The sequence below is a fragment of the Dipodomys ordii genome, unplaced genomic scaffold (genome assembly GCF_000151885.1).
Source record: "Dipodomys ordii isolate 6190 unplaced genomic scaffold, Dord_2.0 Scaffold36, whole genome shotgun sequence".
Taxonomy (NCBI): domain Eukaryota; kingdom Metazoa; phylum Chordata; class Mammalia; order Rodentia; family Heteromyidae; genus Dipodomys; species Dipodomys ordii.
This window is the reverse complement of record NW_012267252.1, coordinates 13,473,788-13,487,527: the sequence shown is the minus strand read 5'-3', so window position 1 is coordinate 13,487,527 and position 13,740 is coordinate 13,473,788. Positions and strand designations below refer to the sequence as shown.

Below are 13,740 nucleotides of genomic sequence, written 5' to 3'. Positions count from 1 at the left end.
CTCTGGGAGGGAGTGCTATCGCGCACTCACAGGGCAGAGCGATTAATTAGCAGATCTCAGTTTAATGTGACTGTGTACTACATGAGTTCTAATCCCACGCTGGAGCAGCTCTTGGGCCTAATGAATCACCTCGAGGTAGCTGAGCTGGAGCCAGAAGATATCGTTTGAGATGCCATACCAGAGATAGGACAAAAACCGCCAGAACTTGCACACGAGAAGAGGATACCACCAACTGAGAAATTGTGGGGAAAATCAAATGAGAGAGCATCCGATGTTTTTTCTGACCTCCCAAATGACCTTGAACGTATGCGATTCCTTCGTGCACTCTGTTGGAGGTGCTCCGTCTAAGGCAGTGCACTCACTAACCTGCTTCTCAAATATTACTTAAAGTGACAGCACTTGGAAAGAAGACAAACCAAGCTCTTTTGGGTGCCAGTAGTGGGGCATGAACTCTGGACCTCCTGTTTGTACTTCACTTTTTCTTTCAAGGAGGGGTGCTATACCTCCAATTCTGGCTTCTTGCTGGCTAATTGGAGATAAGAGCCTCCTGGACTTTTCTTCCTCAGCCTCCTGAGTAGCTAGGATTATAAGTGTGAGTCATCAGTGCCCAGCAGGGTAACAGAAAACAGTTACTCTCTTTAGACTCATTTAACCCTTTGACAGTTACACCCTCAAAGATAAAACACACACACACACACACACACACATACACACACACACACACACACACACACAAACCCCAAAAGGAAAAAAAAATCATTGAGAGAAACCTGAGAAACCTCAGACAACTTCAGAGTGGGTCCTGTTCTCTTAGGACACACACACTCCAGAGTTTTGCTATTCCCAAGAGGGAGACTCCTCTCATTGCATCCTGGCTGGCACCCCCTTCCTTGGTGCTGGTACTTTGGATTGAGCTTCTATACGGTGCACACTGCAAGGCTTCAGCTTTCAAAGTCTCCCTATTTCACCTCCTGCTTGGATTCGAAATGAAATCTCTCTGGGTGTGTAGCTTGCTGTTCTGTATCTCCCAGAGAGTTAGACTGGAGCTTCTGTTCCAGGTTGTAACAACCAGGGGTGACTGCAGGCAGGGCAGGGGTTAGACCTACATGAAGTAGCTGAACTTTCTCTGGATGTCAGTCCACCTGTCAGTTCTCCTTCTACTTAGTGGAGCATATTTAGTAGGCTAGCCTGGGTTACATAGTGAAACACTGTCTCCAAAAAGGGTGTGAGGGAGGCTATGACTCTGCAGGATTCACATCATGCACTATTTTCTAATTGCCTTTCATAAATTTGGTGTGAAGGTCAACACTACCAGGCCATCATCTCTGTGGCCCTTTTGAGCTCCACTAGAGTAAAAGGCTTGATTGGGGTCACCAGTTGGCTAGGAAAGGGAGTGGAAGGCCACACGACAAAAATTTCTAGCAGGTGGTGCGGCGAGAAGAGGCAACCTCCCTGTGCAGAGGGAAGAGGCTGCACTGGAGGACGAAGGTCTGGAGTCCCCTCCTAGTTCATCACCAATTGACTGGGACATCTTCAGCACGTTACATTTCCTCTTGGAGCCCCATTTCCCCATCTGAAAATGGCTAATATGGGCTCTGTAGCCTGCAGAGCTCAAAGGCTCTGTGAATCTGAACTCCTCCAACATGACACACAAGCTGTTGCCAGGGTAGCCAGCTCCCAGCTGCAGGGGTGGGATCCATGTTTGCTTCTTTCAAACCCTACTGTGCTCAGGGGGAGATGGGTCTCTGAGAGGCCAATGGAAGCCAGACTGCTGCCGTATTTGCTGTGACAACCAGCTTCTCTCTCTCTTGAGGCTGGACACCCACTCTATCATCAGTTTCTCAACTGTCTGGGGGAGGGAGGGTCGAGGACAACAACCCCACTTCCAGATCTGGATCCTGATTCTATTTCTCCTTTCCAGGTTGGGAGGTGGGCAGGAAAGAGAAGGAGAGACTGGCTTTTGAGAATGTCTCTTATTCCATTTCCTCCATGTACAGCTCATGGCTTTGTGGAGACAGCCACACTACTGTCATACGCCTCTTACCCACTAGTCAGCTTTTTTTCTTTTATGATATTTTGGGTTTCCAACTGTATTTTTAAGTTCAAACCTTTCTCATTTAACAACAGGCAAAAGGGAAAAAGAAAAGCCCTTTAAGTTGGTGCTGGTCCAAGCAGAACCTACTCCTGCCCTGCCCCTCCTCTGCCCAGTCTGAGTGCAGGTCCAGCAGGAACACTGCTCTGGGTCTGCGGGGACTTTGCTGAGTAAGCCTTGGTGACGGGGAAGAGCAGTGGGAGGTGGTAGCAGGAAGGACCTCTCATGGTTTCAGGGGGCCTGAGAGTGACTTGTGCCTGAGATCAGAAAGCAGGTTGGGAGTGAAAAAGCTTTCTGACCTCCGCCCAGTGTGGCAATACTCCCTGACTTCTAATCTATTTTCATCACTGCATGCCTTCGGGGCCTGGAATATAGTAGATGCTCAGTAAATATTCATGGGCCAAATGAATAAATCTGATTACACTTCTCCTCCTTCAAAAGGGGAAAGGTTTGATTATTTAGAGGTCTGGGGGACAATAATGAGCTCACTGGGGCCATCTGGTTCTCCCCTTCCCCCGGCTCCTCTGCCCTTTCTTTAGAAATGTAGCTAGAGTTGAGGAGGGGTGCGTGGGGTGAATACACAGACACTGAGTGACTGGATGATTGACACAGAGAGTTTCGGATGGTCACATGGTTACATTGTCCTTCTCCCCTTACGTGTCCCTTTTCCTTCTCCCCCTTCCCCCTGCCCCAGTGTAGGGTCTGGTTTAGAGTGTAAGATACCTACTCCCCCTCCCCTGCACTGGTGGCTCCCATCTACAATCCTAGCTACTCAGGAGGATGAGATCTGAGGATCAAGGTTTGAAGCCAGCCCAGCAGAAAAGTCCTTGAAATGTGTATCTCCAATTAACCAGAAATGAATGGATGCAGTTGAAAACAGCTGACAGAGGAAAGTCATGTGCTGAAGTCCAGGACAAGTCCTGTCTTCTGCTTCTCCATTCTGATTTGTAGTAATCACCATGGACCTGCCAGGGGATCCCTGACCCCTACTGCTCCCTGGCAGAGCCTCCTGTGTGGCCCTCATCAGGACACAGGCCTTGAAGCCCTGGGACCTGGTCAGGCACTGTAGAGGCCTGAGGAACAACGCTGTGTCTAGACCTGTCATTACCATTAGGCAGCAATGTAGAGAAACTTCCACAGAACTGACGCTTTTTTCTTCTTTCTAATAATATGCTCCTACACAGGAAAGGTCTCTCCTCTCACAAACTCCACATGGGTTCCCAGGAAAGAGACAGACACTGTCACCCAGAGAAGTCTGTGGCCAGCAGGACTGAAGCTTCCTATGGAAGACTGAGCTTGGGCTATAGCATTGAAGGTCAGAAGAAGGTCAGAATCTTTAGAGATGCATGGGGCCAAGACCTTGACAACTTTTCCTAGGTCGAGCAGAGATGCAGATCAGGACAGGGGACAAACCAGCCACAGTTTTGTCATCATAAGGCTGGCAAGCTTCATTCCAGCAGTTACCCATCTGTGGAGGGCACTTGTCCACTGAATTTAGTAACAAGCCCTGTCCCTATAGTGAGGGTTTCTAGCCACCTTCTCACCTTTACTTTCTGATGGTACAAGAGAGTGAAAATTAACAGAAAAATGCAGTATGGTATGTTATTTAGTCAAATGCTGGGTATACAATGGCAGAACCGTCTAGAGAAAAGCTGGAGCCTGGAAAGGCTATATATGTTCATTTTCAAATCTGTGGGGCCTGACCAGAAAAAAACAAAACAAAACCAGGCCCCTTTCCCCTCATTTCTCTCTTAACTTGTATACTTTTCTTGGCAAAATAAGTTAAAAATAAAAAAAAGTTACAGCAACGAAGCTGAGCTGGAGAATCCCCTCCCCTCCTCCCAGGCACTGTCCCCTCCTGAATATACCTGGGAAGGCCTGGAGAGTGGGGAGGTGGCTGCACTGCTCAGCTTCTTCCATCCTGCCCCCAGGAAAAGCCCAGGCTCTCTGCGGGGCTGCACGGGCAGCCGATCAATACGGGCTGTGGAGCTATTATTCACGCCAAAGGGCCTTGTGTGGATGAAGGGAAGGAGGGCGCATGAGTTCACAGCATCACAGTCCTCTCACAGTCCGAGCTCTGCTTCCTGCCATTCCCCCCTCACTGGGATGCCTTGGGTATTTATGTAGCACAAGTAACGAGGAGATTCAAAAGAGGAAGTGCTTTCCCCACAGCAGTCTGAAGCTGCAGACAGTGGTGCACAACTTGGGCATGGGGCCCTGTCATCCCCTTTGTGAGCTCCTCTTGATGAAGGGCAGTGATGGGCTCAGAGTGCTAGAGAGGAAGGCTTCCTTGTCTGCCCCCTGCCCCTCTTTGCTTGTCCCTTGGGATGAGTCCAGTACACTAATCATGTGGTCCTCCCTCCCCCTACATTCCCACCCCACCTGTCTGGCCACCTTGGTTTCACCCACTTGTGACTAGTAAGCTGGCTTTGACCTGAAATTCCAAGAAGATGGTAGCCTTTCAGCACTGTGTCTCAACCTTCACTCGAGGTGAATGTTGTCCCTCACTCCATCACCTACTCCAGGATGCTCTGGCTCCTCACACTCCTGTACTGCCTGGACTTGGTTGCTTCAATATCTTTTCTGAGCTGTTCAGTCACCTGTTCCACTTAAAAAGAATGGCATCTGGTCTTTTAGTCAGATGACTGATCACATTATATGGACAGCCTCTGCTGGACAGATAGATACCATGAGTCTGAACTCAATACACTCACAAGCAAGACTATTTCTTGGGCTCAGGTTTAAGTGAGTGAGTTCCAACACAGGGTAAGGTCAAAGGTAAGGGTTGGTTTCTAGTCTCAAGTAGCAGCCTCAGCCAGAGTCACTGGGGGTCAGTGGGGACAGCTCACCACAAAGCCTTCCTTTCTTCTGCTGAGCGGAGGCTATCATCCAAGGGAGGTGAACTGTCACGTGAATAATCTGGGCTGGATGGAAATGGAGCCTTGAAGCCCTTCAGACCATGTCCTGTCCACAAATCCATGTCTATAGTGACCAATGAGGCCTGAAACCAGCCTTTGCCTGGCTCATACCTGCAGGGCTGGACCATTGGCCTCTGCAGGACCACCTGTCCTGGGAGAGTGGCCCTAGGGTCTGCTCCTCTGAGCAAGGAACCCATCTGTCTCCTTCCCCTACACCCATGGTGGAGCTACCTGATGGGTTTGGTACCTTTGGGGATGGGAGGGTGGGATGGCTGCAGTGTTCTCCCTGGGCCTGGCTGTACCCGTAACATTCTAGCCCTGAAGTGCCACAGACCAGACCTCTGAGGGAAGCTTCCTGGGATACGTAAACGAATCCAGCAAACCAGTGAGCAGGTGAACACAGCAGATACGGCTGAAGTGTGCCCCTGACTTCCCATTTAGGCTGGTCATGAGGCTTTGTCCTCGCTGGCCCTTCAAGTCGCAGCCCATGGAAAAGCGGATCAATTCTCCAATGGCAAGTCCCGGAAAGGCAAAAGGGGTGGAAGGTCAATCCCCACACAGCGCTTCCTGTTGCCCATTAGGGAAGCTGTGTTGGTAATGAGCTGCCCAGGGGCACCCAAGATACCCCAGGACACCCTCCCCTAACCAGTCCTCCGGACACACAGGTTTCCCTTTATGACTCTCTCTGTAGACAGACCACAGTCTTCCAACCACACACTCAGCTGAAGGGGAAGGCAAGTGGCCGGCAGCCTGGGGACTCACAGCAGCTCCTTTGAAACCAGCACTAGCCACAACGAGCCAGCTGTCTTTGGAGCCATCCCTTCCTGCACACATTCCTCCTGGGAAAGCCACCTCCACTCCCCAGGCAGAGTGCCCCACGAGGCCAGGAGTTCAAACCAAAGCGACAAGGAAATCATCATTTGTACTTAATTCTCAGCTACGTAGACAAACGGTGATAAATATTTATGGTGGGAAATTTCATAATTAAACACACACACACACACACAACATTCAGCTCTAAAATTCCAGCTAACTCCACAAAGAATGCCTGCTGAACAGGTTGCAAATTAAGAACAATTATTTTTCTCCTCTGCATTTAAATATAACTTACAGCTAAAGTCATTTAAAGGGGTTAACATCAACCTTAATTAAATATTAAAGTGTGCCTGTACCTGCTGCTATTGTTGCCCCTTCGAATAAGATATAACCTATTTTTGACAAGTTTTCATCTTTCTCTGTGCAAGACACTACATGAAACCAAATCAGTGGCAAAAAGGAGAGTAATGAATAATCTATTTCATATTCCAACAGTACCCAGAGCTCGGAGTGGAAAAATATTCAGTCAGACGACGGCAAGAGTCTGCTGAGGTACCACATGACACAGCTAATGTTTAAATAATAATAATAAAAAAAGCGATAAACAAATCATTAGCTCTTAACAGTTGTTTAATGCAATTTGTTAATGAACGTAATGGTGGGGACTAATAATGAAAGAAAATAAAAACGTCTAAACAGGCGCCAAGTTGCTGGCGATGCGCAATTATTTCCTTGTCAAGTTTTTATGATTTAATGAGCCCCTCTGGGACTGACGGCTGTCAGTCAGTCGTGACTTTTTGACACCATTACAACTTCAAATACAGCAGCAGGCAGGCTGTTTTCCTCGGATTTGAAATACTGAAATGATCTGACAGTTTTAAAGAAAAGATGTGCAAAAAAAAAAAAGAGGAGAAAGAGAGGAAGAGAGAGACAGTGGCTTTTTCTCCCCCCCTCCCTTTCTTTCTTTCTCTCCCTCCCCTCTTCGATGGGTTGATAATCTCTGGATGCTGTTTGGTAATGAAAACCCAATCACTGAGGTCATTATCTGATGAGGTTTTTGGAACAGGCAGGCTTTTTTCCCCTCTTTATTTCTTTACTTAATGATAACTCTCAATGGGCCTGCCCCGCATGGGACGGCCAGAGCTGCACAATTTTGTTCACTATTAATTTCAGCCTTTGAAGCTCAGGGCTCAGAAGCAGTAGCAAAGCAAACCCCCCACCAAGCTGGTTCCAAAATAAGACAATCCAGCCTGCCTGAAACAGAATAGCAAATGGCCTCCCGGCTCAGGCCCGGCCGCTGACGTCAAGCCCACTGCATTTGCAGTCATTCCCCTTCAACGTGGAGCATTTAAAACTCTTTACAACTTCAGAGACTTTAATTGAATTGCTTTTGATTCTGGAGCAGGGTACCATCCGCTTTATTTATTCTGTTAGGGAAACTGTTTAGTCTGCATGAATTTTATATGTGGAGGGGTTCCTTCTCTTCTTCCTCTTCCATGTCTTCATCTTCACCCCCTTCCCTCCCCCACCCTTCCAGCAAACAACTTCTTCCTTCTCTTTCTCCTCCTCCTCTTCTTCCTCCTCTTTCCCCTCCCCCTTCCCCTTCTCCCTCCCTCCTCCTCCTCCTCCTCTTCTTCTTCTTCTTCCTCTCCTCCTCCTCCTCCTCCTTCTTGTTCTTCAAACAAAACCTCCCAATTTTAGGCTTATCCAACAGTAATGGAAGTCTACATATTAAGTACCTAGAACCTTTCACAGATCTATGACCTGCTTCAAGTTTGTAGATTCTCTTCCTTCCCCAGTAGGAAAGTAGAAGGATGAGGAGAGTAGAAGGATGAGCCATTTGGCTTTCTCCAGGGGTTGCTTGAGTCCTGCCCGTGGCATCCAGGAGGGACCCTCAGACCAGCGTCCTGGTCTGGTCTAGTTGGTCGCTCTCCGGGGATGTTGATGTTCCAATTCTTACTCCCAAGCAGGGGTTGAGCTGGGGCAAAATTGTAGGTATGACGAATTGGTGAAAACATAAAGTTGGCAGAACAAGCCACTGGAGAGGTGAGCAATGAACATCCCTTCTTTCTCATTCCATGGCTTCAGCATGGACACAGATCTTAGCAGAATATTGAGGAGCCAGGAAGCATTGGTAATTAGATCGTCCTTGGGAAGACTGCTGAGAGGTAGATGGGAGGCATGAGGCCCTAAGCTAGGGTCAACAATTGTGCAGGAAGCCTCCAGAGGGGTTGGCATACTTTGGGACTATTTGTGTCCCAGATGGAGAAGGGGATTGTTTGCTTGCTTGTTTTTGGTTTTGTTTTTGATGGTGTCTGTGTTTAGCACATCCAGAATTCCATTGTCAGAATAAAAGGTTCTTGCAGCCCTGGGTTCCTTGCGCTGACAGGAAAATTAGCACAGCTGCTCTGCTTCGCTCCACCAAAATCCCATACCATCCTTCTGACATAAAGGCTGTGGTTTTATTTACACAATACTAAATGATTTAGCTGAACACAAGTAAGCTCTGGCCTGTTTCTATAGGTCTGATTTCTCCAGTGGATTGTGCATTTTACATTCCCTCTCATACCTCTTCTGGGAAGGAGGGAAAAAATGAAGTGCTGCATTGGTGGTTAGCATTTGTTTTATGAAGGGAACAGGTTTGCTTTTCAAGAATTCAAACCTTCCAATCATATTCAAAAGACAGTACAGAACCCATAAGTGCACATGAAGTCTTAAGAAAAACATATTTTACTTTAAGACTCGGAGGAAAATGACCTCAGCTTGGGCAGCTTCTAAACTGGATCACAATGAACTCATTTTGAACGTGATTCCCAGTAATCTCAGAAAGAATGAAAGAAAAATCACGAAGCACATTAGAGGTTGAATACACAGTGAATTCAGGAATCCATTTGTTTGCGGGGGGTGGGGGTGGGGGTGGAAACAAAATAAACCCACTCCTGTGTAACCCTCTGCTGGATGCCCTATTCTTTGAGAAGTTGGTGGACATTTTTTCCCCCCAGAAAGTTGATTTCTAGTGGACCATCCTATTGGACTCTCCCCTATTCATGAGGACAGTGGAAATTTCTCATTGATGGAGTCATGTTCTTGCTCTTACTGAAATATTCATGTTCTCTTTACATACTGGGATGGATGTGGAGAGGACCTCGTCAGACCTTCTCCATGTATGAGGGCTGCTTTTGGCAGAGCAAATATTCCAAGTGAAAGGATACAGAGATGCTTACATAGGTCAGGGATGATGAGGTCACATTTAAAATACTGAGCCAGGGCTCCCATTACCAGTAAAATTCTGAGGAGTATGGGGATTGGGGAAAGCAAGAAAATGTTTCTTGGAGCCGGTAACCAAAATTGTGAAAAAGTGGGCATCGGTGCAGGTTCAGCAAAAATATTCTTGGGTTAAAAACAATTACGCAATAGAAAAACATGGAAAGTGCTAAGTCAATTTCCTGTACAAGTGACATTAAATACTCTCCTTAGCAACAAAAGCACATGGGCAGGTTGACTATATTCACTGTGCTGAGAAGGGCCAGGGCTGGCCTGTGCGTGCTACTGGCTCTGGTCCCTGGTTGTCTATGCATTTCCACCCTTGGACATCACAGAAGGACATTTTGGTGATGAGAAGTATGTGACAACAGATGTGAGTGACTCATCAAACCCTCTCCCAAACCCTGACCCCTGACATGGCCGCAGGGTAAGAAAGAATGTCACCAATGCTATTTTGGACAGTAAATGAAATTACCAAAAGGCAAACATTTACCTTCACCTATTAAAAAAAAAAAACCAACAACAACGAAGGAAACCAACCCACATGCAAACAGGAATAGAAAATATTTTTACACTCTTTGCACTTTAGCTGAACAGTGGGGGAAGGAGAGAGGGGTCACCCAGGGCCTGTCAGTGCCGAAGAATGATTCATGTGACCATTTTGTCTTAATTACTCAGAACAAGCAGCGGTTGCTGTTTATCAAGGGAGAGCAGATACATCAGTGTCTTCTGACAAAAAAAGTGATGGCCGTCAGGATGGTGATGACCACGATGATCCCAAGGATGACAAGCAGGATGCGGTTCTGGATGATTCTGGGAGAGAGAGAAGAGAGACACATGCACATAGATAAACGGAGGTCATTCTGACAAAGATCATCCAAGGCCAAGTTGACGAATGAAACCACAGCCAGCCAGGTGGGGGGGAAGCCCCAGTGTGTGTGTGTGTGTGTGTGTATGTGTGTGTGTGTGACGGAGAGAGACAGAGAGACAGAGCAAGAGACAGACATACAGATAGAGAAGTGCGCATGCACACACACACACACACACACACACACACACACACACACACACACAGAATCAGGCAGCTTCTGGCTGTAGGAACAGCTCTATAGTGCTTGTCATGCTGTACTCAGATGAATCAATGGCTTTCCTGGCTCCGAGTACCATGTAGTCCCTTTAAGTGATCAAGGGCCTCATGTGAGCTTCTCTTTTTAATTTAAAATGTGAGACAAGCCTGATTTTTCTCTCTTTTTTTTTTTTGCCAGTGTTTCCTGTGAAAGTGAGACTCCAAGGAAACATATGTCAGTAAGGAACTTACCTATATAAAAATACCTGGGGAAAAGTAAAAGAGAGACTTAGCAAGAGGAGGGCAGGATTAAGAAGCAAGTGTCAAGCTTCCAGCCTCAGCTGCAAAGCTGTCACCTGTCACTAGGGCTCAAGCGCCATCCCTCCATCGGGCCAGGAGCTGCATATTGGGGCAAGATGGAAATGAGAAACCAAGTCCTCAGGGGGCCTGGCGTGGGTTGGGAGGTGGGCCCACAGCTTCAGGCATGCTCAGCGCCTCGGTGTGGCCCTGCTGAAGGCGACCTCAGAGGAGAACAGAGGAGAAATGCGCTCCAGATGCCTGCAGAGAGCTTCCGATGAAGCTGTTTCATAATTTGTTACCTCATTCGGAGAAAGGAGGTCGCACATCAGAATGCTTTGTTGAGACTTTCAAAGGAAGCCTAGGTCACCAGCCTCGCCCACGCTCGCTTGCCCGCTCACTCGCTTGCTCGCTTTCAGAGCACACAGAAATAGAACCTAGAAGTGGCTGGCTGGCTGGCCGTCTCGCCGGCTGCCCCCTGGCTTAAACACCCCCCACTCTGCATCCCACCATTCTGCAGATGCAGGTGGGAAGAGGTCTCTGCACGGCTCTGGACGTGGGGCGTGGGGTCTTCCGCAGGGAGGAGCCGGGGGGACGAAGCTAGCCTCCAACGGAGCGGGGACCTGCTACTGCTTTGTATCTCACAAAGAGACCTGCACAGGTATTTGGAGTGGTTGCTAAAGCATCTGGGTATCTGTTTCTTGGAAGGAGGATGACATCAGGCAGTAGTTTGGCTGTAGACCTCCTCATCCGCCCTCCCTTCTACCCCTACACGGATGGATGGAAGCTGTCACATCAGAGCAGCGCACTCCTCGGTGGCCCCTAACAGGACCAACTCCCTCTCCTCCTGACAGGTTACAAAATGATCGCATTTGCTGACACATCTTCCGCAAAACTGCCTGAGTACCCGTGTCCACTATCCTTGCAGGAGATGAATGGTCTACTTGGTCTCATTTATCACTCAGGGCTTGGCTAAGATCTGTCTCGTTTATTTCTTCCCTTTCCCACTAAAAAGTCCGTGCCTGTCATTAATTCTTCTGCCATGACAACTAATTCAGACTTAACAGGCCATGATTAGTCAGGAGGCAGACCCCCCCCAACAAAAAAAGTAAAGTGAATAAAAAAACAGGACTTTCAAGACTTATTAAAGTAAGGGTAATGGTGGGCGCTGGTTGGTGCTACTTGGTGGGTCCATTTAAAACTCGAATTGATTTTTTTCCCCTTTGTCTCCCTCCCCCCTTCCATCCCCAAGCCAAGCCATGCCACAGTCAAAAAAACAACAACAACTCTGTTTACCATAGTTACCTATACTAGACTTGCAAAGGCTATTGGCATAATGGAAACATGGTTGTAAAACACATTAAAAGCCTGGAAACAGCTGGGCGCGGGTGGCTCATGCCTGTAATCCTAGCTACTCAGGAGGCTGAGATCTGGGGATTGTGATTCAAAGCTAGCCTGGGAAGGAAAATCTGTGAGACTCTTATCTCCAACAAACCACTAGAAGATCAGAAGTAGCACTGTGGCTCAAGCGGTAGAGCTCTCGCCTTGAGCTGAAGAGCTGAGGGACAGCACCCAGGCCCAGAGTTCAAGCCCCACAGTTGACAAAAAAACCAACCAACCAAACAAACAAAAACCCACCCCAAAACAACAACAACAACAAAGCCTGGAAACATTTTTAAAGTTCGGTCTTACGTGATCCGTGGTAGGATGTCTAGGATGTCTCTTGTACAGCCTGGGTGGCGACTATTGCATGTGTGAGCTGAGGACCCCAAGGCATGCATGATGTTCATGTAGGATAAACCATGGATGGTACTGAGGCCTGGTTGGAAAAGTGTTCAGGCACCCCTATATCCTCAGCTCTTCCTGGCTTTCCTAGCTGGGCTCCCCACTCTCAGTACACCCAGAGCCCACTGGCTTTCCTCTGCGGCTTCAGTGGAACTACCTGTGAGGCCCACGTGGAAGCCGCCTCTGAAGGCCTGACACCACCAGGGGTGCTCAGGGAGTCCAAAGAGAAAGTCCAAAGAAGGAGGGCCACCCAGCCCGGCCCCTGGTAACTTGTCATGACTCCATTCAAGAGAGAATGGAGAAGAAATCTGGGCAGATTCATGTGCAGAAACACGTCAAGAGGTCTGCATGGAAAAGGCTGGAGCTGAAAGCTGAGCACATCCCTCACAGACACAGATGCAGACGTGCTCCGCAGGGCCTTCCAGAGCCCCCCCGACCCCTAGTGTCTCCTCCCAGGGGCTGAGAGCAGGCCCCGTCCCCCAGGACTGGAAGTGTGTGCTGCCGGAGGAGGTTGGCAGGAAAAGGGAATTTGCTTCCAAGGGCTACCCAGTATTGGGAACTAAGGGAACAGAAGGGCAGAAAGAATTGGAACAGAGGTTGCTAAGTCTGCAGTTACAACCCTGTGGTTGTTGAGTAAGTTTGGCTGGTGAGGACATCAACCCAATTTAGGACCTCAGAGGAGATGGGCAAACACAGGCTCTCTAAGGAATAGAAAAGAGAGTCACCAGGGCACTTGAATGGACAGGACTGAGCCAGCTGGGAGGGGAAAGCAGGCTGGCAGTGGCCGGCCCCCATCTGTGAAGAGGCCTGGAATACAGTCAACCAAGCCGCTGCTGGCCTGTGTTGCTCTGGGCAAAGCAGAAAGGATCTCAGGAAAGAGAATCGGAAAAGCAAGCCAGGCCGAGAGGCTCTAGCTAGCTAGCAAGCCAGAGAAGGAACTTTTGGGGTAGCCCAAAGTTAAGTTGCTCCTAACTCTAGGCCAGGAAGGGGCCTAGATGTTCAGCTAGGTCTGCAGCAAGCAGTCTTAATCTCCCTTTTGAAAATGCAAAGTGTGTTTACCCAGTAAATAATTTAAGAAAGAGTATACACTTGAAAGAAGACGTCCATTGAAACAGCCAGGCTAAATTGCCTCCAGGCAGAAACTTGTGCATTTGCATGCTGCATTCTATTAAGTGAGCACACTGTGGCTTTAAAAGAATGCAGAGCCAAATTAAAAGGAATGTAGGCCCGAAACATCAAAAATTCTCCCAAGTTTACATTATGAATCACAGTGCTGTTGATATAAGATGAATTAACCATTTACTTTGAGGCTGAACTCACAAAGTACTATTGAAAGTACTGATCCCCGAGTGGAACCCAGGGAGCGGTTAATCTCACCATTGCCAGTCTCCTCCCCTTCTGGAAACATGCTCCTGCGTGTGGCAGCCGGAATCATAGAAGGCTGGTTCAAGCGAGGAAGGCAGCCCGCGCCACCTGACATGGTTTTCCATTCCTGCTGGAGG

The 13,740-nt window shown here is 48.2% G+C and overlaps 1 protein-coding gene across 2 annotated transcripts in view; it reads right to left on the bottom strand.

Annotated features, from left to right (window-relative positions):
• Positions 1 to 8,435: 8,435 nt before the first annotated feature.
• Vti1a (vesicle transport through interaction with t-SNAREs 1A) overlaps positions 8,436 to 13,740 on the bottom strand; it is a 317,394-nt gene continuing 312,089 nt past the window's right edge. The window contains exon 8 of one of the 2 annotated variants that reach the window (XM_013017749.1): positions 8,436 to 9,903. In XM_013017749.1, the coding sequence (XP_012873203.1) occupies positions 9,810 to 9,903 (94 nt within the window). In that variant the 3' untranslated portion in view covers positions 8,436 to 9,809. The remainder of the gene's footprint in view (positions 9,904 to 13,740) is intronic. The other variant, XM_013017750.1, reaches the window with a different exon arrangement.